General features: G+C 41.1%; 1 protein-coding gene across 1 annotated transcript in view; it reads left to right on the top strand.

The window, feature by feature from the left end:
- The window catches only part of sema4f (sema domain, immunoglobulin domain (Ig), transmembrane domain (TM) and short cytoplasmic domain, (semaphorin) 4F), a 65,065-nt gene that overhangs the window by 36,148 nt on the left and 3,513 nt on the right, over nt 1–25,404 (top strand). Inside the window, exons 3-15 of the mRNA XM_039821833.1 lie at nt 16,771–16,913; nt 17,964–18,023; nt 21,226–21,324; nt 22,093–22,204; nt 22,329–22,448; nt 22,607–22,761; nt 22,861–23,042; nt 23,264–23,405; nt 23,523–23,736; nt 24,007–24,116; nt 24,263–24,414; nt 24,801–24,853; nt 25,084–25,274. Coding sequence (XP_039677767.1) covers nt 16,771–16,913; nt 17,964–18,023; nt 21,226–21,324; nt 22,093–22,204; nt 22,329–22,448; nt 22,607–22,761; nt 22,861–23,042; nt 23,264–23,405; nt 23,523–23,736; nt 24,007–24,116; nt 24,263–24,414; nt 24,801–24,853; nt 25,084–25,274 — 1,733 coding nt within the window. The remainder of the gene's footprint in view (nt 1–16,770; nt 16,914–17,963; nt 18,024–21,225; nt 21,325–22,092; nt 22,205–22,328; nt 22,449–22,606; nt 22,762–22,860; nt 23,043–23,263; nt 23,406–23,522; nt 23,737–24,006; nt 24,117–24,262; nt 24,415–24,800; nt 24,854–25,083; nt 25,275–25,404) is intronic.

Genomic DNA, 25,404 nt, shown 5'->3' with positions numbered 1-25,404 from the left:
TCTGGTCTCTGTCACTGGCCAAACTGTTCAACACACTGGCCACTTTGTTCTGTAGTCGAGAATAGACCCAGCCCCAGACATCATGAACACAATGGGTGTTTTTGAGGAAGCATGGTGATGTGTTGCTCTCAACACATCCACTAGATTCCAGATTCGACTTTTTCAGTACTGAAACCAATACTGATACTGATACCAATACTGATACCTGGGCTTTGGGTATGGGCTGATAACGAGTACTGATCCAATACCAATGTTTCTTTAATAAGCTGTAAGCCACACTGTGTGGAAGTGACTGTAATCATTTTTTTATGTGTAATGCAACATCAGGCTTGACCTAAACATTGCTTTCCTAACTTTTTAAAACAAAATGTAACAAATAAATATATTTTAATAGAAATAAATAATAAATCGTGCTCCAGCAACTTAGTAAAAAATCTGTATGTACTGTAGAAGACTAACAATCTGTTCACACATACAAACTCAAAGTATTAGGTTCTCTCTTCGCTCTCACAAGCCTGAAGCTTGAGCTCTAAAGCATGTCATTTACACTGGACAGTTATTTTCTCCCATTGCCACTATTATTGGTGCACAACAAAGTAGTTCAGTTTCCAAGCAACATGTGTTCCATGTATCTTTTTCAAGTCCCTAACTCATTAGAAGTATGTCATATTGAATACAGGCAGCAGAATATTATTTGGACGTTTCATTCTTAATGAATGGCAGCCAGTATGTGTGAGGGTCAGAGTGGTAAATGGGGATGTACTGTAGAAAGTCTGACTACCATGCAAGCGACTGAAGTTTTGGCCCGGCACAGTCCTACAAATGACTTGTGTGTTTTATAACCTTTGCCACGCATGGATATTGCGAGGGTTTATCAACATTCTTGTACGGTAATAGGTTTCTAAGATGACACGTGGTGGAAGTGATGGAAACAAATGCGGTCCATGGAAGCAGAAGGTTTAGCAGTGTGTGTGTGTGTGTGTGTGTGTGTGTGTGTGTGTGTGTGTGTATGATTAGGGGGTGAGTTTGTGGTATGGATGATGTGGAGTCACCTGGTATGTGAGTGTGTGTTCTTCTGTCTTGGTGGCCTCTCCAGCTGGCTGATATTTTCTTTACTAGATGGGAGGTAGACCTCTATGGTTTCTACCAATGTTAATGAGACATGTGCAGGACTGGTGTGTGGCCCTGCATTATATTTTTCTTCAGTTAAATTGTTCCATGTAGTCTTTCCATTCCTCTCCCCGTGTATTAAAGTGCTAGACTCAGCTGTCCCACACATATTTATCGCTAGCTTTTGTCATTAGTCATGAGCGTTGCTCTCGACACCTCCATACCCCTCTTTCCTCTCGTCTCCACTCCTTTGCTTCTATCTGAGACACAATCAAATCACTATTAATGAGGTGACCTTTGACCTTGGATTCTAGCCTCAGGGCACAAGCAATGACATCATGAGGAGGACATAAATAGGAGGGGAGGGTGGATGAGGCACAGAGTTGAACGGGGGAAGAGAGGTCGGAAATGGTCGCAAAGGGGAGATAATGATAAATAGTTGTTGTGTTGTCTCCTCTCCTATCCTCCCCTCTCATCTTCTCTCCTCTAGCAGGCTGCTAATTAATGTATCTATTATTGATTAGATCAGTCTCCCTTCCCTATTAGCGTCTATTACTATCTGCTCCACAAATGGACAAACTGCTAGCTCGGTGCTAACACCTGTTCTCTGAGTTTCCATTAACTCTCTATTGTTATGTCTTTACAGACAACCAATGTGTAGGCTATGTAAAATTTATGAAAGCACACACATTTGCCTGAGACAACAGGGAGTGAAAATGTGAGAATCATCTGTGGGTGTGTGGAAGCCTTGTGGTGGACAGCTGCGTTGGTATATCAACATTGTCATTATCAGCAACAGACAGGAAATTGGCTTTGTTAATTATTAAACTGTTGTGTCCACATATAAGGCCCGTCATGGGATTTTTTCTTCCTGCGACCCTCAACGTTGTCATCAAAATGAGACTGCATTATCGCCTGTTGTGTCTTTCTGGGCTCTATCATACTCTGGTTGATGTTTTGTGGTGCAGTTTCAGTTAAAGACCTTTACTCGGAATCTTTCTGGTTTTTCTGTCGTAAAACCAGCATGACCAACAGCGTGAATTTCCACAGAAAGGAGATCAGAGACAGTTTGTTTTTCAGAGTAGAGTTGACAACGTTAAGACTAAAAATGTTGTCAACTTTTCTTAAAGTGGTCATATTTAAACGTATTAAATATCAACAAAATGAAACCTCTCTGTCACCTCGATCTTATGTTTCATCTTTTTTTTTTAAGTAAATAAAAGCTAAACCGAACCGTGTGTGTGCTGCTGTGTGTGTGCATATGGATTGAGGTCCTATTGATCTTCCAGCTCAAACAGCATTCAAACTCTGACCTTTGGCTGGCGACCCCAGGGGTCATCAGCGACACGTCATGTGACACTGACCAGCTGTTGCTTCAGCACTTCAATATGGTATAAGTCCTGTATGTGTGTGTGTGTGTGTGTGAGTGTGCCACTGCATGCAGATGTTATCTAGAACTGTGTGGTTTCTGCAGCTATAATGAGAAATGTGTGGGGTCTCTGTGTGTGATGGTTTGTGTGCAGCGGATAAAGTCCTGCACTTAAGTTTTAAAGCAAAAAGAACTGCAGAAGAAATTAAAGCTGTTGCATGGATTTTCCAATTACACAGGGGATATAGTGCATTGTGTACTGTGTGGTAGCATACGCAGACACACGTACATGCACACACACACACACACACACGTAGTTGCAATACACCAGCCCATTTTAATGTGTTTGTGTGAGTATGTGTGTCTCTATGTACCACAGTGTATACTAGGGGTGTTGAAATTTATCATTGCATCAATGCATCGCGATGCGGACCTGGACTATTCGGCATTGATGCGGTGACAGACCATAATCGATAAATGCGTAATGATGTTTCTTGTCTATTTTCTTTTTCTACTTTTGTCTGCTCTAGGGTTGCATGATGTTGACAAAATGTGATATTGCGATATTGATATTAATTTCGATATTTTTAAACATATGTAAAATTACAAAAGTTACGGGAAAACGCATCAAAATAGATTCATAACAAATTAAACAAGTTTTCTTACAACACAAGGTTTATTTCGACTGACAGTCATATTGGACTGGTCCTACCTGAATAAATAAATAAGGACCATGTCTACAGAACAGGACCTGTTTTACTGGTTGGACAGTATAAAATAAATAAATAAAGAGAACAGGACACACAACTTTTCTTTCGCTTCTCTGATTCGTTCCGTTTTGTTGCAAGTGGCACGGTAACTGGCCAATGAAACATGATCATTATAGCGTTTCAAGCGGGCTCTAAATCAAACACAACTAAGCCACACAGCCAACGGACGGGACGTAGAGCTCCACAAAATAAACTAAATAATGCATACTTAATGCGAGACTTTCGATTTAATATTGTGCAACGTGATATCGCGATAACGATATTGACTCGATTTATCTTGCACCCCTAGTCTGCTCTCTGCTGTGTTCAGACTCTGCTACATTCAGGAAGTGTCTTTTTTTAAGAGCAGATACAATAAAAAGGGGAGCTCATATATATCTGACTGCTTGAATTTGTTGATTAAAACCATGTGTAGCAATATATAATAATATTGAGGAGGTGACACATTGTAATGCATCGTGATATCAGTCGATTTGAATCGTTGGCAGGATAATTGTATTCGAATCGTGAGACCAGTGAAGATTCACACCCCTAGTAAGGCTGAGCAATTTTTTCGATTCTGCGATATAAATCGATATTTTTTTCCCCAAGAAAGTATCGATTTTTAATCCGCGAGTATCGATACATAAGTCCCATTCAAATCCCCCGTGTTTACCCCATAGACTGTTAACCCCGTTCGCGTTGCAGGAAGAGCGATTTGGTCAGCCAGCCGCTAGTGTTGCTGTAGAGCAGCCAACGTCAACTGGCGGCCCGCCGCCAAAGCTTTTAGTCTGGCCCGCAGAATAATCATGAATTCACAAAATGTAAAGAGGAAAAAATGTGTTCTGTTATTTATCATTTCAAGCATTTAGAGCAAAAACCCAGCCCCCTGTATTTACATCTCTATTCACATGCCGGGATTCTGTACAGCGATGCCCGAGCTCCACACATACAGCTGAGCCGGGATGTGTGTGCGTTAAAACACACACACAGCTGAGCCGGGATGTGTGTGCGTTAAAGGTTAAAACACCCAGCACCTGACTGGGAACGATACAGAGTTACCAACGGCCGCTGGGGCAGATGAACTCACGCTGGTCTCTTTTCTGTAAATAGGCTACAATTAAACCTTCGTGAGTAGAAAGTCAATACTTATCAATGCACTCACCTGTGTAGACCGACATAAACATGTAGAAGCGATATTTCAATCTGCTCTGTCCACCGCGCTGTTTTACGCAAATACAGCTCTACTCCGCAAATAGCGAATTTTTACAAACAAGCTAAAACAAAAGCTGTCGGTTTTTAGTCTAACTGTTTATCTTAGGTTGCTACTTAATATGCACGTGAATGACGCGATCGTTATGTTCGAGTGGTGATGATGATGATGCTGGTTGTATTATTTTGCAACAACATCGTTTCATTGCAAATGAGGCATACATGACGAGTGCATAGCCTGCTTATCAGTCCATTCATCATTAAAGCTGGGCTTTTGGCTTTTCCACGTCAACTTTTCGCTTCAGCGTCTTTGACAGTGACATGTTTACCTGACAACAGCCTCTTTCTGCAAGCATTTTCCACCAATCAGGATGCTGCATACTACAATAATGTTTCCATAATCACTGACTTTAACCATCCCTCCTCAGTGAACTGCCTCCTAGTCTGAGATCTTTTTCTAGTTAAAGAGCCAGTTATCATTATGGAGTTTCCATGTTTTTAGGAGTTTGCTCACACTAATACATGTAAAAAATAAAATAAATAAAAAAAATATATAGCATTAATTCAGTAAGAAAGTGAAAATTTTGAACAAGAATAGGCATATTAGGTATAAATTCATTTTATTTTCTTTATTTGAAAGTCCGGCCGCCAGAGTGCTTAGAAAAATTCTGAAAAAAATGTAGTTGATGATCCCTGCTGTAAACTCTCTGTCCAGTCAGAGACATATATTGTAAATAGTGTAATTTATGTTTTCAGTTCAATTAATTAAATCCAAGTAAATGGAACACTCACAAGATCTCACCAAAATCACTCTGTCCCCTTTAAATCTTTCAGAAAATGATGTAAGTGTATCGAATTATATCGAATCGTATCGTTGGCTGAATATCGTGATATATATCGTATTGTGAGCTGAATATCGTGTATCATATCGTATCGTGAGATTAGTGTATCGCTACAGCCCTAACCCATAGTATATACTGGCCTGAATCTAATACTAAGCATGAACCGAAAAAAACAATTTAAAGGGGTGTGTGTGTGTGTGTGTGTGTGTGTGTGTGTGTGTGTGTGTGTGTGTGTGTGTGTGTGTGTGTGTGTGTGTGTGTGTGTTTGTGCTTAAAGGTCCCTGTGGTGTTGGCACAAGTGGGTAAATCTCACGCCATTTGGTTTTTGCCCAGATTCCTCGCTCTAATGCTGTTACTGCCCGTTTACCTCTCTGTTTCTTTTCCTTTTTTCGCTTGGTTTCCTGTTGTTTACACTTTACCCAAGGGAAAACATCTGTAGCAAGACGTGAACACAAGCTGTAAAATATACCTCCTTCATTCTCTGGGGAAGTGAGTGTGATGTGATGCACACATTTTTTAAACTTTCAGCACTATGAACACTACCTACTGTACGTGATTGATCCCTGTAGAGGAATTCTCTTATCCCTCCACAGGGAGGTCAAAGGTCAGGCTCAACCATAGAATAGCAGGCCTAGCAAATACAGTGTCTTGCACTTCAGCAGAGCGGATGTCGACAATGACCTCATTCAGCTAATTTACATTATCTATCAGATCAACCACTTGGACACGCTGACTTCACCAGAGCAAATGAACAAAAATAAATCTGTGGCAGAGTTGTAGGTGGAAGAGGAACTCTAGTACAGTTTTTTTTTTCAAAAGTGAGATGTAACAGTGAGATCACAAGATGACAAATATTTCTGTTTCAACAAAATCATGTTCAGAAGGAAAACGATTTGGTGGAACTGCACATCAAGGCCACAGTCTGTGATGCTGGTTTACAAGTACGTACTACCTCATTTAAAGGGTTCACAAGGTAAAAAGGTACAGAGCAACTGTAACAGATGTTATGGCTGCTCCTGTTCAGTTTGGCTTTATAGAGACACAGATTGTCTCACTGTTTAGTCTGAGTCTACCGGCCAGAACCTAAACACAGCCAGCCAGGGGTACCTTTGTGTGAAAGATGTTGTTATAAAGTAATAAAGGTTTCCAGACATATTTACTGATAGTTTTGTTATTTTAAATACAACCTCTTCTTTCTCCTTTTTAATGGGCCTGATATTACTTTATATTAACAGATTCATGCATGCAGAGATATTTATATCATGCAACAGGATGGCTTTATTACATCTAGCAGTACGGTCTTACTTAGAGTAAGATAAAAATAACAGGATTGTGTTGATTCAGTGACTCATTCATACAGAAACTCCCTCTCATGTACACACTGGGCTATATGTGCACACGCTTCATGTGTGAGGGTGGTGGATGCTGCAGGCACCAGTGTCTAAACCAACACACACCGCTCACACACACACACACACACACACACACGCACACACACACACACACACACACACACGCTAATCCTGCAGGGCATGGGCGAATTTAGGGCAAGCCTGATTAGTAGTGCTACTGCTTATCACCCATAGCCAGTGAGAGAGACAGAGAGAGCGCGAGAGAGAGAGAGAGAGAGAGAGAGAGAGAGAGAAAGAGAGAGTGAGGGTCAGTTTGGAGGTGGTAGACAAATTAGGGTAGATTGTAGTGTGAGGTTGGAAACTGGGAGAAGGTGGTGAGAGAATTGAAGGTATAGCTATGTAGATTCACACAAAGGTTTTTCAGAATCATTATTATCACTACTCTATTCATCTAAAATCATCTAAATACAAACACACACCGCAGGAGGAAACAGGGAACAATGAGAAGACAGAAGAAGAAGCAGCAGCAGCAGCAGCAGCAGCATAGTGGAACATTAAGTGATAAGGTGGGCAATCAGCCACTGCAACCTTGGACCTACTCCACCTCCTCTTCCTCCTCCATACAAAGATGCCCCCTTCATCTTTACTTCAGCCTCTACCTGCGTCCTTGTATCATTTACTTTCTGATGCCTTATTTACTTCCTCCAGTCGTTCCCTTTTCTCCTCTCCCAACCTGTACTGGATAATCCTCCACTTCCCTCAGGACATTTCATTTGGTGGTTTTGATCTCTTCACCTCTGAATCTATGCGCTGCGATGTGGGTACCACTTTATAGAAAGTCCCTTTCTTTATGAAAGGCTTTATTAATGCGTGATACATCATTTATGAGTGCTTTATCTATACATTTTAAGCCATTTATAGGAAATACATGGGTTGCCACGTTGTGAAAAATCCATGTTTATCCTCCTCTACACTTGCTTTGTCTTTTAAGCAGCTTAATTTCACAGAGCAGACCACTCAAATTGACTAAAATCCTTGAATTGAAAGACTGAATTATTACCAAGCTGAAAGGATAAGCCCCAAGCCAAGGATATTTTTCACAACCTGCACCCCAAAACTTGTTCTTGTTATTTGTTTCTAATATATATTTTAAGCAAACAATTTACAAAGCCATAACCTACTTATTATAAACACTTTGTAAAGGGTGTCTTATTAGGAAGTGGTACCCTATTATATCATAGCGTCTGTTGCCACTGCCAGTAGGTCTCACATTGAATACAACTTTTCCACTAGTGTACCAGCATCTCTACACTTCCTCAAACATTCTTAACGAATAACTTAAATGAAAAGCCACCTTCATTGTTGTCAAACACAACTCTTAAATCCCGTAATTTGCTTTTAAAGGTCCTTGAAATTGTGTTGTTTCTCAGTATATTGATTTTCTCGTGAGAAATCGGCTCAGTCACGCACACAGTGACACTCGACTCTGATAGGACAAACTGGTTTTTCATTTAGAAATTCATTTCAGGGGCAAAATTGGTTTTATATTTCATTAAAGTAACCATAAAAGGTTTTTACAAACTATTACATTTGACTTGATGGAATTTGCAGACACACTGGCACATAGGCAATCCTTTACCGCGCCCCTAATAAATACAATGGAAAGGAAAAATAAGCTGTTAGAAGGACCATGCTACAAGACTCTCTAACGTGTAAGTGTACTCAGCTGTGAGTTTTTAGTTCAGTTTGTTTGGTATGCTGTGATATATCTGTTATCTTAAATAAGTTTGTTCATCATTTAGCTGTGACATTGGTGCATCCACGTAAAAATGTGTCGCTGATTTTCATCGTGTGGTCTAGTGTAATGCTTCTCCTATTGAGACCTGATTGCTTTAACTGACAACACAATTTAGATTTCAAACAAAATCTTTGGATATTGCTCACTGTAACATGATTACTCTACAAGTAAATGAACCAAACCACAGCTGCAAACACTTTAATGAAATTAACCTTTCAACTTCAAGTGTCCATACATAAAATAATGTCACACAGATGTTTCAGCTTTTGTAGCATTCAGCTGCATTGGTATGTAGAGACTGATGCTAACAGGAGCTTAACGAGGACCAGTTTCTCCGTCGATCTAATGAGCACACGGCTTTGATGCTCTGAGGCTTTTATTTGGCCCGTTCATTGACTGAAACAAGGCTGAAATTGGCCGTGACCACTACAAAGGGAGGCTTGTCTTTTGCCCACTCTCTCTCTCTATCTCTGTCACAAAAATGAGACGCTGGTGTTTTGTCAAACCAAGGTTAGGAAGAAGATATTTTGTCTAAACAGCAGATGCAGGCCAAGCTACTTGTCTTTATTTTTGTATTTTAAGTTCACATTCTGAATGCTCTGCCTCCCTCTTGCTTTAACACACTCTAGAAACAGGATACGCTTGAATAGCTGACTTATGTCATCAATCAAAGCAAAGACAATGAACCACTTAGGAACAATAAGAAGGGGTTAACCAAACATTACACACACACACAAGCACAATCTCAGTTACCATTTTCATTGTCTGGATGCTGGAACAGGCATTGAATTTGTTTTAAATTATATTCAAATTAAGCTACTGTTTATAATATATTCAACCATGTCTGTGCAGCTGACAGAACATATTTAGTGGAAGTCAATTTCATTCTCTAAATATATTGCTACTGAGCCTTTATTTTTAGTGATAATACAGAGGACGTACATGCTTTTACTGTAACCATGCCCAAGATGCAATTACGCCCATGAACAGTGGGGGCAGTATGTGAGGATGAACAGTTAAGTTAGCTCGGCTGCAGAGTCTCAAAACTAAGACAAGACACAAGACACAAAACCATAGCTTCTATCAATAAAGTAAGAAAATAACACATGTTCAGTCATGTTTTACATAGGAAGAAAAGTATCATTTATATGAAATATGATAGACAAAGTGTAAAAAACAATTGCACAGGGGAAGAATATGTGCTTGTTCACCTGCAGTACAAAAACAATCTTGACATCAGCCTTGCCATTTTTTTTGTGGGTCTTTTTTGTTTAAAAATCCCACAGTTAAGCTTTACACCTGTGTATAACTGACAGGAGGGTTGTCTCTTTGGATGATGCTAGTTGTCTGCTATCACTCATTATAATGCATGCTAAAGTGTAAGTGTGGTGCAGGGGAGCCCGCTAATGGGTATGCTGTCTAATAGGACAATCTGCCAAAGCTGGTGTGTTCTTTAACCTGTGGAGTACATCTGTCTGACTGCTGCGGAACAATTCAGAGGAAACAGCTGGGAAACGGCATTGAGATGAGTGGATGATACGTAGCGCTATAAATGTGTGTTTCTGCAGTGTGTGGGACTGTGTTGACCATGCAGCTGTGTCCTGTCTCACTGTAGGGGCTGTGTGTGTGTGTGTGTGTGTGTGTGTGTGTGTGTGTGTGTGTGTGTGTGTGTGTGTGTGTGTGTTAAGAGACTGTTGCAGCAGGAGCATGTGTGTGCTTCTCTGCATCTCTTCTCTCCATCCCGTCAGTTTTGATTGACATTTGGAGGAGGGAGGTGTATAATTTATCACTTCCTGGTTGGTCCCATCCCACAATGCCCTGCAGCTAGAGACCAGGGGTTGGCCCCCCAGAGCAAAAGTCAGTTTATTAAACCCTTAATGGACATGCCACACACACACACACACGCACACACACACACACACACACACACACACACACACACACACACACACACACACACACACACACACACACACACACACAGGTTTTTTTAGTTCTCTCTCCCTGGCTGCCTCTCAGTCATGTTTAATGTATAATGAATGAATGATTCATGGCAGGGGAGAGGATTTTGTATTTTAGGACTACTTATTCATTTATACTCACACCAGTCGCTTTTTAAAATTATACCCTCGGTGTGATTTTTTTTCTTTTTTTTTCAGCATGTATGAGCTCGCCAGGTTTTCTAGACACCGGATCATTTTTAACACGTAGTTCCTCATTTTCTGTTTAATCCTGTGTTTTGTCTATTGTCCCAGCTATATACATGTTATGTCACAGCATGTATAAAGCACTTTAAGGTCTGTGTGGGATGTTTGTTTTTTCAATGTTGTTCCAAATGTTTTTATTGAGTTTTCTGGATGTGGAATGGGTCGCTTGTAGTGACGAATGAGACTAGATTATCACCCAAACTTTCAGTTGCCCTCAGCTTTACAGAGCTTTTTAGCATCCTTCAGCTCATTGTTAAGGTTTTCCGGCCCACACGTTAGTGTTGTAGTTCAGTCTCAGCGCTCTCAGGATCCTCCTTTTCAGCCACAGCAGGCAGCTGACAAACTGATAAAGCTCTGTACACGACCTGTCTAACACCAGGTTCTCCTGCCATCCAAAAATGAGATAAAAAACATAAAAATATGTACAGTAGACTGGGTCATCTTAGTGTTTTGTTACCAAAGGCAAAGAGCATATTAACATGGTTTAACCCTGGCCAATTTATTAGACACAGTTCTCGTCTTTGTTCATTTAGTGTACAATAGTACCATCATATTTACTTTAATCTGCAGCACAGTGCATGGATTTTAAAAAGATATACACAAAAAGCGGGCCTGCCTTTTCTTTGTTGCAACATGTGTCCTTTTGATAACATTACCACCACACATGCACATCTCCAGGTACACACATCACACATGAATGGCTTCTGTATGGGCACACCACAACGACACACAGGCAGGAGGTGATATTTGATACGTGGTGGTGAGCTGCGGGCCCCTGCTGTCAAAGAGAGGCGTTAACCCAACCTGCAGAGTGTCCTCTCTTCCCTTGTGACAAGTGTCAAATCAGATTCATTCATAAAGTGCTACTAACAAACAGCTACATATGTCATCATAAAGATAAAAGACAAACAGGAGATGAAAAACAAAAGAATGTCATGACAAATTTCTTTTCGAGGCATGTGTCAGGCCTTTTTTTGTTTTGCATGTGTGTCTGGATGTTAGAGGTGTGTGTGTGACTGTGTGTGACAAGGGCAGATGGTGTAGCTCTAGGAATCATCTCTCTACATTAGGGTGCACAGCAGGTGGAGGCACCGTGTGCATAGTAGTGTGTGTGTGTGTGTGTGTATGTGTGTGTGTGTGTGTGTGTGTGTGTGTGTGTGTGTGTGTTGTGGGTGTGTGGGTGGGGGTGGGGGTCAGGTCCTACACAGCCGGCAAGGACCAGTTTACAAGGACATCTCTCCAGACCTTGCCTTTGGCCTGTGTCACTAACAATCATGTCTACCTTGGTGTGTGTGTGTGTGTGTGTGTGTGTGTGTGTGTGTGTGTGTGTGTGTGTGTGTGTGTGTGTCAGGCCAGCAGAAAGACTGCTGTAAAGTGAGTTTGAAGAAGTGGTGTCTTTTGGCGATGTGAGGCTGCAGTGTGATGAAAAGATAGATGGATGACAGAGCAGATAAAGAGAGGTGACAAAAGTATGAAAAAGAAGGAGACAGAGAGAATGAGACGCGGAGGTCTGTAATGTTTTATTGCCTCCCTTCTCATCTCCTTCAGCTTTCATTTGAAGTCAGCTTTGATTGACAGATTGAGGAGGGAAGTGTTTACTTTATTAGCCCAGGGTGTGAAAGTGGAAAACTACAAAAACTTTTAATTAAGGGCAACACGGAACAAAACTTTGCAGATGCGCACATCAGATCAGCAGCTTTCTTGTATTTGAGAAACAGTTAAAACAAATGTGTGTGTACAGTATGCGTGCGCCAACCTCTGTCTGTCGTATTCATCTGCTTCAACAGACTGCGATCTCCCTTCTCCTCACATTGGCTGATTTTCAGGAAGTGCAGGCCCTCAGCGAGCAAATCAGAGCGTGTGGCTTGCTATTTAACTGCCTGGAGGCTTTTAGCTGAACAGATGGCTCCTTAGTGAATGAGAAATGACATTCATGTGAAATGTTACGGGAAACAGACACAGACTGACTGGATGAGGGAGTCAGGGGGAGATAAAATGTCTTGTGATTCAGTTACAGGCAGATGTCAGTGTGTTGGGGTCTTTTTTTTCACTTCACAGAACAACACAGACAGGCTCTAAGTGGAAAACCATGTCAACGGCGCGGGTTATTTATCAGAATGTCCTGATATGGTACTCTGAGTTCCATCCACCATAACGGGAACAAAGGATGATCAGACTACTTTAAATCTTTCAGTCGACAGCTGCCAAATTGGGAGTCATGTTCCTCAAAGGATTTCCCTCAAACTATATTTTCTTTCATGTAATTTGGGAGATGTATCAAGTTCTTATATTAATTATTGTCTTCCTGTTTTTATCTCGATGAAGGTAAATAAAATGAATGTTGTATTCATCTTGTTTGAACTGACATCTAACATCTAACTCCTTTTCCTTTCTCTTTTGCTGTTGAACACACTCCTCTATTCATGTGTTACACTGTCTTAGGGCTGCAACGATTCTTCGAATAACTCGAATAATTCGATTACAAAAAATCCTCGAAGCAAAATTCTTTGCCTCGAAGCTTCGTTAAATCAATGTAATTAAGGTTGTACGGCTCACTTTGTTTCCGCACGGAGGATTATTACTAGCGCACAAGAGGTTTGCGCTTCTGCGGACACAAGACTGACGGCCCATATTACAAATGAAGGAAGACGAAAATAGCGAGGGTCTAAAAGGGAGAGACAGGCAAGAGAAAACGACAGAAAGTTTGGGATCATTTTAAGCTGCAAACATGCTGCTACATCACCTCTGTAACAAACCTCCAGTGTACTCCTCCATTCCACGGAGCCAACCCGACACAAGGTAGCTAACGTCTGCTGCTCTCGTCCACCGCGCTGTTTTACACAACTAGCCTGCAGCATGCTATTTTGCTAATAGCGATGTTTTACACAACTAGCCTACAACATGCTACTCTGCTAATAGCGATGTTTTACCAAGCTAAAACGAAAGCTGTCGGTTTGTAGTGTAACTTTTTATTAGTTTGCTTCTAATCTTTGGAAATGTAGCTGCTGCCGGAGACAAACCGGCTCCTCCCCCCAGCATGGCTACTTAATATGCACGTGAATGACGTCATCATGCATTCTTTATTCTTTCTCCTCACCATATATATAGCTATGCTCCTCACTGTGTATTAGGCTTCTGAAAATGTGTCCCCCAGAACAGTGTAGTTGAGTAGCCCTGCTGTAAACCCTGTGGTCAGTGAACAGCTCTTTTGCATATCCAGTGCAAGGAGCCAGAGGCAAGAAGGGGAATTGGGTGAAAAATATTAACATTTGGGCCACCAAAAATGTACTATTGTAATGTATTTCTTTTTAAGGGTCTTGGAATTTGGCAATAAAATTTTTTGCTTTTTCTAAAAAAAGGAAACCAGTCTTTTGTATATATACAAGCGACAGGTTTCCTTTTTTTTAGTAAACAGCAATAATAAATATTTACTATTGCTGTTTACTAAGTATTTCTTACTAAGTATTTCTTATCCGATTACTCGATTAATCGATGGAATAATCGGTAGAATATTCGATTACTAAAATAATCGATAGCTGCAGCCCTACACTGTCTCCTCCTCACCTCTTCCTGCAAAATAATACGGGGTGTGTGCATTTTATTTTTGTTCTCTCCTTTCTTCTCACGTTCTCTGAATGAATCTGTTCGATGCCTAGAGCCGAGTCTGTGTGTTTATGGATGCTACGCTACTTAGGAGATAAAGGTTAAAACATCTGAAGAAAAAACTATGTAACCCTTAAAAGAAAAAAGAATGCAGTCCTCTTACCAATGATGTCATTTTTTATTTTATATATATTTTTTCATAGACAAGAAAACAAAGTTTTGATAACGCTATTGAGTCGTGGCTATGATCTGTACAGAGCGGGACATTTTCCGCTGAAAAATAAACTTGTTGCCTACTGTATCTTCTGGAGTCTAACTAATCGATAATCAATCAACGTGTACGTATGCACGGATACAGATATATCTGCAATACGCTAATATCGGTGTAGCTCTAGCTGTCAGATGTTGGTCGTTTTTCACCAGCCACGTGCTTTGTTAGCACATTAAATACAAAATGTTTCGACACATGTAATTGATGATTAACATAGTATCATGTTGTGAGTCTGCTGTGTTTGCACAAACAGGGGTGTAGTCTTTGTTATTGTCATAAGTCATGTTTCATTAAGTGTTTGATTGCGAAATACACAGAGTCATGTGTGTAATGAGGAATATGTAATCTATTCTTTTGCTCTTGTCGGTCTGTTTGAGGTAAAATTAACATCACAGGCTTTATTCATTAGCAGTCTTTAATCTTTCCCTTAATGACTTAATCTGTGGCAGTGAGTTCCTTTCTTTGTAGTTTGTGTGTGTGTGTGTGTGTGTGTGTGTGTGTGAACCTTTCCTTTTTTATGAGGATCAACAAAGGTCAGAGTTGTAGGACTTCATAAAACTGCTAAGTTCTTCACACACACACACACACACACACACACACACACACACAAACACAAACCCACACTCCAAAGAAGTTCAGTACACAGCTGTGCTCTTTCCTCCCAGCAGCTGGGACATGAACACACACACACACACACACACACACACACACACACACATATATTTTGTCCTGTAGTGGATGATGAAGCAGGATGGAGTAGGATGGAGAGAGGAACAAGAGCTGGAACACAAAAGCGTTTGGGATTGGATTCATGGGACAATTTTGAGATTAAAAAGACAAATATATCTGAGATTACACACCATGTATTATGTAAAAGATGAATGCATTATTTATTATATATCATGATTATGCATAATTCAGTTTATTGTATTTCTCCTCAGCAGTGGATTTGACTCTGAATAAACATACTAGGAAACTAGTACACCTGCCTTAAAATAGAGGCAAATAGATAGAAGCCTAGACGAAAATTTGAAGAATAAAAGCGATAGAAAAAGAAGAGAAACGTGACTGCTAAAAGAGGAAAAGAGAAAAAAAAAAAGGACTTAGAGGATTCAAAGAAGTTGATCTGAAGCTCTGATTGTGTGAGAGGGCAGGGTGAAACAAGGGTTACTCTCATCTCTTATCCCTCCATCCCTCATCTCTTTATCTCTTCAAACCGCTGGGAATATGGTGTTTGATTGAGTCATCTAATCCTGTCAACCATTTAGTCTTACATGTACACATACATTTATGTAAGGGTTAATGCCCGACGAGGTGTCCATTATCAGGTATTAATGGACGACGGCGAGGCGTGAACCGGACGGTTGCCTCCGCCGAAGTCCATCCCATCCATCAGGTTCTTATGCAATGCAAACGTTGTTCTCTCCACCAGGAATTAGGAAGAACCTTAGATAAGACTTGCCTCCCTTAGCAACCGGAGCTACTTATATAGTCCGCTCAGCTGATAGAACCCTTCAGTTTAGCTACGAGCCAGAAAGCTAATGCTATGCTAGCAAGATCCAAAGTCAATAACATTGTGTACAGTTGGCAATCAGTAAAAATAATTTGACAGTATGTTGAACAACAAGACAAGCTAGCTATCCAGCCATGTCCCCAAAACAATATAACGACTTTTACGAAGAATTTGATCCGCGATGTGTAACGTTACTGTCGGCTGCAGCGGCGCAGCCTGAAGCAGCGAGCTGAACAGTGAACGGGATGTGAGATAACGTTATTCGCTGTGAAACTGAGTCAGTCCAGAGGGCCAGCAGAACTTACTTCTTGCAGCCTGTGTTTTAGCGCCATCCTGTGGTGTTCAGAGGACGATTTGGAAATAATAAATCCACATTTCCTTTTTGATTTAATGTAGCGCATTCATATAGAACAGTAAACAGTCAGTTTCACCGAACTCCTTTAGTAGGTGTCCTATATCACTTTTTAATGGACACCCTGCAGCCAATCAGAATCGAGTATTCACCCAGACCATGGTATAACACTTTTTAATGGACACCCTGCAGCCAATCACAATCGAGTATTCACCCAGACCATGGTATAAACATGGTTAAAGGAGTCACTAGTCATGTTTATTTCAGTCTCCTGCAAACCTCAGCTGCTTCCGGCCCTCTGAGTGCATCTTTTAGAATCATTGTGGGGTGATTGACAGCAGCACTGACTCTCTCTCTCTTTGTTTTCTCTCTGTCTCTCTCTCGGTCCACAGACACCATTCTTGGTCCGGATAAGCTCCACGATGTGGCCAACTTCAGCACCTTCCTACTGGACCAGTCAACAGGTATGCTGTTCCTGGGTGCCAGGGATGCCATACTGGCTGTGGACACCAAAAAGCTGAACCAACCACGAAAGGTAGGAAGTGTGTGTGTGTGTGTGTGTGTGTGTGTGTGTGTGTGTGTGTGTGTGTGTGTGTGTGTGTGTGTGTGTGTGTGTGTGTGTGTGTGTGTGTGTGTGTGTGTGTGTGTGTGTGTGTGTGTGTGTGTGTGTGTGTGTGTGTGGAGTCAGTATTCATTATATTTGTCTCAATGTATTATTAACACAGTATTGAGTTTCTAAATAAACTGATTTGGAGGATCATTATCTAACTACTCATTAGATTAAACCAGCCAGGAACAGAGTTAAAGGAACAACCATTAGCAATTTAAGGAAATGCATGTACCAGTATTCACTTTCTTCTCAAGAGTTACATGAACAGATCATTACCTGAGTCAGCTGGCAATAACTACATTAGCTAGCTTTGGAGGTGCTGATATTTGTTTTGTTCTTTAAACATTTGGACAAAGCCAGGCTCACTCTCTGTTTCCCCCTGCTTCCTATCCTCCAGTCTATGCTATGCTAAGCTAAGCTGTCTCTTGGCTGTGGCTTCCTACTTAACATACAAACATGAGAGAGGTATCCATTTTTTTCATCTCTCTGCTAGAAAGTGAATAAGCACATTCACATTCACAAAAGCACATTCCCAAAATATTTAAGTATTCCTTTAAGCCCTTAAAGTATTCCTTTAAGGGTTACTATCAATACTGGTAGGGAGAATAAACAAAGGAGTAAGGCTCAGACTGGCCTTTGGATGTCATTTGTAACTTATGAGTTTCTCTCTCTGTCACAAGAATAAAAAATAAAAATGACGAGCACATTTGTATAGAAACTGGTCCAGGGCCAAAGAGCAATTAATTAGATTTATAATGTTTGCAGGGCCAATTTTCTGATTTTAGAGTAGTGTTTGCAGAGGTTAGGACTCCCTGGGTGATTAACCATAAATGCATTTTACTGTTAATTGTTGTTAATTGCTAATTGACTAATATATTGGTGAAAATAAAAGAGCATGACTACTAATCAGCTACTGATAAGCAAGTGGCTAATGACTTATCTAAAACTCTCTGTCTCTCTTTACTCTTGTTCCAGATTGTTTGGGATGTGCCGGAGGAAAAGAGGAGGTCTTGTGTGGCAAAGGGAAAGACGGAGGTGAGAGTGTGTGTGTGTGTGTGTGTGTGTGTGTGTGTGTGTGTGTGTGTGTGTGTGTGTGTGTGTGTGTGTGTGTGTTCTCCCCTCACACGCCATCTTCTTTTAACATGATGTTCAGTTCCGGCAGGAACAGGTGGTTTGGCTCAGTGGTGCCTAGATAAATTACTTTGCAGCATTTAACTGTCCTGAACTGACACTGAGCCTCTGTGGTATTCAAAATCTCACTCAAATTTGTAGTTCTTCAAATGTGAATCTTGAGATTTAGTTACTGAATCTTAAATTATATATGCACATTGTACTAAAATTGTTGCTAAACATTCAGACGTTCAAGTGGCCTCAGAGATTGGAAATGTGTGATTTCATGGGCCTATATTTTGTGCTCCAGCATGGACATGTGTGTGTGTGTGTGTGTGTGTGTGTCACAAGTCCGTGCTGTTAGGCATTGGATGGGAAGTTCTGGGACTTGTGCCAAAACTCGTCAGGGGTGTGTGTGTGTGTGTGTGTGTGTGTGTGTGTGTGTGTGTGTGTGTGTGTGTGTGTGTGTGTACAAAATGAGTTTAGAGTGGTGTATGTGAAGTCACAGATGCCCAGTAACAGTCTATGGAAACAGATTAAATAGAGCGTACTGTACACTCAAGCTGTACATCTCATTATTCTTAGACTACAATAGGACATGAACCAAACTGCTCAAAGTAATCTAACTGTACACTGGAACTATATGTGTTGAGTAATGTCTTAGTGATCCACTGGTTCTACAGTTTACCGGGCAGTACCAGGCTGATATAGAGCATCATAATGTAGCCCTCTAATGACCTGATTACTCTCAAAAAATGCCTGAAAAAGGCCTTTAGTCCACAAATGTAATCAAAATAATCAAAAGATAAACAAAGCTGATGGTGGGGTCAACGACCGATAAAGGCAGGGAAGAGAAGGGGTTGTGTTTTTTCTGAGAAGATTTTGATTACAAGATTACATGTTGAGTCTGAAAGATTAAGAAGAAGGCGATAGGAAAGGAAACAGGAAGGGGAAGAATGATAGATAGGAGTGAAGGATGAGGAGCATTGATGCAAGACCAAGAGATAATGCAGTGCAGGAGATAAGACATTAGATTAGAGAGACAAGACAATAGGCTCAACAAGAAACTACCTTGAAGTTGACCCAGAGAGACTGGAATTTAATGTCAACATTTGATCGTAAGACAGAACAAACAGTTGACTCACCAGTGATTATTATATGGTGTTGACTGGAGAGTCGTTTTCCTGTCATAGAAGACACACAGGTTGGTTGTCTTTCAACACTTGAAATGTTACATGAGGGTAATAGGCTTGGACTGATTGACACACAGGCCAAGATTTGCTTTTGCACTCTCAGGGTGAAATGAATGCTGACAATTTCACTGTGGTATAGAAAGACACTGTGGACGTTAACAGACAGAACATCGGTCAGCATTGTGACAACATAAACAAAGAAAGGAGCTCATTCACCTGCACTTTTTACTATTCATCTAAAGTCTCCATACTTAAGATCTGCATTCATTGATTTCTTTGGCCACTTAGTAGCAGGGCAACAAGATGTAAACACAAGATTGACACTAGGGGTGCATGATATATCGACTCAATATCATTATCGCGATATCACGTTGCGCAATATTATATCGAAAGTGTTAAGCGATAAGTATGCAATATTTTTTTATATTTATTTTTATTGTTTCTAATATGTCCTGTTCTGTGGACATGCTCTTTATTTATTTATTTTATACTGTACAACCAGTAAAACATGTCCTGTTCTGTAGACATGGTCCTTATTTATTTATTTATGTTGGACCAGTCCAATCAGTGACACATCCAGCAGACACAGAGTAACAGAATCGTTCAGAGTTGTTATTCTACGCTAAAAAAGGCTACGTAAAACTGAGGGGTTCTTCACTATGGACAGCACTTTTTACTTTACATGTAGTCATTTGATCCATTCATAATATGAAAATATTAATTATAGCAGCTTTAAGAAAAACGCAACGTTATGTCTGAAAATAAAAATACAGATGTGTGTTATGATAATATAGTAACAACCCTCTTGGAGGAAAAGCCACCTTTTAAGTTCTGTTCTATTATTATCTCCAACACATTAAAATAGAATAGAATTGAACAGAATACAGCCATTGGATTCACCCCATGCCAGATTGTGAATGAAGCTTATTAGTACGAATGAGGTTAATTTGGACCAATGAAATAGCTAATCCCAAGATGATCCCATTGTTGCCAGCCTGAGCTCTCTCTCTCTATCTCTCTCTCTCTCTCTCTCTCTCTCTCTCTCTTTTTCTCTCTTGGCTCTCCGTCCGTCTCTCGGGACAAGCTGGTGGTGGGGTGTTGGGGTGGTGGGGTGGTGGGGGCTGATTTGGGTGACATGATCTGGGCATCAGAGAGGATCAGGTCCCTGCGGCGGAGGTGACTCAGGCCTGGAGCTCACCCAAGATGGCACGCAAAGACACACAAACACACACACACACACACACACACACAAGCTTACTGAATTCTGCCTGCGTCATGGTTTCAGAGCAACTGGGAAGGAACAATGGGGGTGTTTTTCCATTATAGCTGCGAACTGAATATATGCGCGTGTAAAGAAAGGGACCTACAAAGGGGCACCAATGTGGGGTTTTGTGTATTATTAATGCATGAAATGAGTGGTCTTAAGTTGCAGCTTGCATGTTAGCGTTAGTTAGTATGGATGGTCTCTGCTGGTAACAATGGGGGTCTCAAGTGTCTCTCCCATCAGTGGGGGTCTCCAATTTCCAATCAGAATCATTGATAATCCATCTGTTCTCAGAATCTACTCCAAACTTTCTCCTCAAGCTCACTGTGGTTAATACAGCACCACTTCTGTTCAGATTTTGGTCCTAAAACTCGTAGTCACAATATCAATATCAATTTAAATAAATAATGCTGGTATATATTTTAGACCATTGCATATTTTATCATGTATCCATCTAATCGTTTTAACTGTAAGTGAACCTCCTCTTTTACATATTTAAAATGTTTTATGATGCTGAAGCTGAGCCAGAGCATTGATCACCTAATGCAAAATATTTAAATGGATACTAATTAGCGAGTAAAAGAAATTCTTCCTAATTTCTAAAATTGAACCTGGTGGTAAAAACTCTTTTGGCTTGTTTTAATATCTGGGCGTTTGTCTCCCCCTGTAGGTCGACTGCAACAACTACATCCGTCTGCTGGAGTTCCTGGGAGACGGACGCATCTACGTGTGTGGCACCTATGCCTTCGACCCCCAGTGTGCCTTCCTGGTTAGTGTGTGTGTGTGTGTGTGTGTGTGTGTGTGTGTGTGTGTGTGTGTGTGTGTGTGTGTGTGTGTGTGGCACCTTCCTCCTGTTAGTGCGTGTCTGCATGTGTGAATGTATTTGAGTGAGTGAGACCTTATAGGACAGATCTATGCCTGAAGATTTATCACACCACTGCACGCACACAGCTGCAGCGCACTATAATACCAAACTGGTGTGTGTTTGCTTGCATGGGTGTCCTTGTACATGTGTCTGTGTGTGTTTGCACCTACAGTATGAGCATTAAGATCTGCAAATGAATCTCTGTGACAAGTTCCCACACTCATTCACACCCCAAGTCATTCACCAAAGGGACAGGCAGAAGGGCACACACACACACACACACACACACACACAGACACACACATACACACACACACAGTTATCCCACCACTGCAGTGCATTATTTAATATTTAAACTTATTATTTTTCAGATTCCAAACACTTTTCCTCTGTACTGTAAGGGACATTTTCTAGAAGGTACTTTAAGCACTAAAGTCACTAAAGCTTTTAGCATAAAAGCAGAAAAGAGCATAATTATAGTGTAATTATAAGCAGACAACCCGTAGAGATCAAATTGAAACTAAAGATTTTTTCACTGTAATTCATTTAGAGGATAATAAAACACGAGCGAGACAGCTGTGAAAAAAGAATAATCAACATAATTAACATTTTATTTATTTGGCAATTCAGTGTTGCCGTTGTAGTTCTAACTTCTTCTCTTTCTTCCTGCAGGAGCTCTCCTCCTTCACCCTGGAGAAAGCCGAGGATGGAGGGGTGAAGATGGAGACGGGGAAGGGCAAGTGTCCCTTTGAGCCCAGTCAGCACTACACAGCTGTTATGGCAGGTGGGACAGTACCACTGAATGTTTGACTAGTGGACTGATTAATCTGCTTGTGTGTTTGTTGTCTGGTCGATCAGAATTTCAGCCTGATCCAAGGTTCTAACTTCTCTCTCTCTCTTTTGTCTAGCTGGTACCCTATACACAGCAGCCACCAGTAACTTCCTGGGAACGCTTTTCGACATCTCCCGGGCAACGGGTGCTGAGCAGGAGCGCATCCGAACCGAGCGATCCATCAACTGGCTGAGTGGTGAGACACACATTCGCGCTTGCACACACTCACTCACTAAACCCCCATATGCACATATGTTGACACGTAAAGACACATAACACACAAGGTCATACTCTCCCACAGGAAAAAGTCAAATTGTTTGTGTGTGTGTGTGTGTGTGTGTGTGTCTTTCTCAGACCCAGAGTTTGTGAGCTCAGCCTTCATAAAGCAGTCTGCAGACAGCAACCCGACAGGAGACGATGACAAAATCTACTTCTTCTTCACTGAGGTGGCCAAAGAGTATGATCTCTACACCAAAGTCAAAGTGCCCAGGGTGGCACGAGTCTGCAAGGTAACCCATCATCATGATTGAATCACTGGTCAATTGACGGATCGATTGCCTCATGAATTCACTGTCGGGCGTGTCTTTCTCCCCCTCCCGGCTGTTCAGTCCGATATCGGAGGGATGAAGACTCTGCAGCGGCGTTGGACCACCTTCCTCAAGGCCCAGCTGGTGTGTGAGGACAAGCCCAGTGGTCAGCGCTACAACGTCCTAACTGATGTTTTCACCGCGCAACACACACCAGGCGACCCCAGCAGCACACACTTCTATGGAGTATTCACCTCCCAGTGGTAAGCTAAAGGAGCAAGCAAGGAGGAAGGGGAAAGCACAGCTTTTGTTATATTTCTAGACCACACTCTTTAATTTAAAAAGACCAAACAATTCTAATAATCCCCCCCCAAGAGCAAGCATTCAGTGGCGAGGAAAAACTTCCTTTTAGGCAGAAACCTTGAGTGGTGAGGAGTGGTAGCATGGCTTAATGTTAACCAACCATTCTTTTTCTTCTTCTTAGGGAGCGTGAGGAGTTGTCAGCAGTGTGTGTTTTCAGTCTGTCTGACATCAGCAAAGTGATGGACGGTCCCTTTAAAGAGCTGAAGAAGACCTGCGAGAACTGGATCAACCCAGAACCTGTCCCCACACCAAGGCCTGGCCAGGTACCAAACTGTACAACCACATAACGACTGCAGATGTACTATTACCAGCTCTACTTTATACAATGCCTTTCATTATTAGATGAACATGAATGACTCCTTTCCCCCCACATCTTTTAGTGTTTGAACAATGCTTTGAAGGATGAGGGGTTCAAGTCCTCCCTGACACTTCCCGACAAGGTGTTGACATTTGTGAGGGACCACCCTCTGATGGAGAACAGTGTTACTGCAGCGCCGCTGCTGGTCCGGGAGGGGATCAGATACACCAAGTTGGCCGTTACGCAGACAGGCAGCAGAGACCAGCGGAGGGGGGCAGTGCTGCACCTTGGAACAGGTGAGGAGACAAGAATGCAGGGATAAGAAGAAAGGAAACAATATAAAGGAAGAAAAAAAAAATAATTTAAATAAACTCAAACTGGCTGGCTAATTAATCCTCATTCAAAATAAATAAAATAATTGACACGACAGATTAAATACTTTAGAAAAATCACTCAAAATTGTATGACCGTCCTCAATTAATGTTAATACCTTTTGATATGAAATAAACTATATTCAATATTGTAAATAAAACAAAAATAAATGATGTGTGAAATGTGTGTTGCAGACCGTGGGGAGCTCCACCGGGTGGCAGTAGTGGACCAGAACGCCACCTTACTGCAGGAGATTCCTCTGTTCCCCTCACAGGAGCCTGTCAACAATATATTACTGCACCAGGTATTTGCACATTTGTTCACACACATACTGCACAAGCACACACACACACACACACACACACACACAGATGCATTAATGAATCTGCAGTGCTCATAAATATCTGTTATATTGCTCAATGTCTCTGGAATGGTTCCCTTTGTTTCCAGGGCTGGGCTCTGGTGGGCAGCCCTCTGTCTCTGGCTCGTGTCCAGGCTGAAGGCTGCGCTCTGTATCCCAGCTGTGAGGTGTGTGCCAGAGCCCGAGGACTGGGCTGTGTGTGGAGCACAGAGGAGGAGGCCTGCAGGCCCACAACTGCAGAGTGAGTACTACAGGAATATCACAGAGAACTGGAAACCTTCCAAACATGAAAAGCAAAGACAGAGAGCATTTTCGAAAATGAAAGTAACAGGTTTTCTTTATAGTTTGTTCATTAATTATCCTGTATTTGTTTCAGCCCTTTACAAATGACTAAGATTATCTACATTAAGGTCTTAAAATTATTTAGCGAGCCAACAGCAAAAAAGAGAGAAAAATAAAAAGAAGTAAATCTTTGCAGTTTCTGTATTAATCACTTATCAAAATTGGAACTGATAACTATCTATTGATTGACTAATCAATTTGAAGCTATATTTAGAAAAGTAAAAGGAAAGTAGTTTTACTGCTAAAACGCTGATGTAAAAATGTGACTCATTTTTGTGTGTCCAGGCCTGGTCCAGGTGATATGGTAGACAACGCCTTGAAAAAGTGTACTATAGAGGGTAAGTGTATCTCATTTTTATCATGCAAATGTAAAGTTCAACATTGATTTCAAACCTGTGTTTTATATATATATATATATATATATATATATATATATATATATATATATATATATATATATATTTTTTTTTTTTTTTTTTTATATATTTTTTTTTATATATATATTTTTTTTTTTTTTTTTTTTTTGTATTCAACTGTGCTCTGTCTCCCTGCTTGTTGTCTCCTGCAGGGCGTTGCAGCCCGTCCATAAGGGAGCTGCGAGTGTCTCTGGGTCTGCGCCTCCTGTTGCCATGTGTCCAGCTGTCTCCCAGGCCCTGTAGCTGGGAGCATCCTCCCCACAGACACACCAGGCAGCACCACTCAGACCTGGAGGTGACTGTCACAGAGGACAGCCTGGGGAAATACATCTGCACGTGCCAGGTACACAGCAAAAACAGAGGCAAAACTTAGCTTAGCATAAATGTATTGACCTGCTTCACTTTTTTCCACAATTAGACACTTAGAAACTCCTACAAGTCCCCCACCCCTGTTTTATTTTATTAATAGAATA

Source organism: Perca fluviatilis, chromosome 14 (genome assembly GCF_010015445.1).
Source record: "Perca fluviatilis chromosome 14, GENO_Pfluv_1.0, whole genome shotgun sequence".
NCBI lineage: Eukaryota > Metazoa > Chordata > Actinopteri > Perciformes > Percidae > Perca > Perca fluviatilis.
The sequence above is the reverse complement of the archived record's forward strand: the minus strand, read 5'-3'. Positions and strand labels throughout refer to the sequence as shown.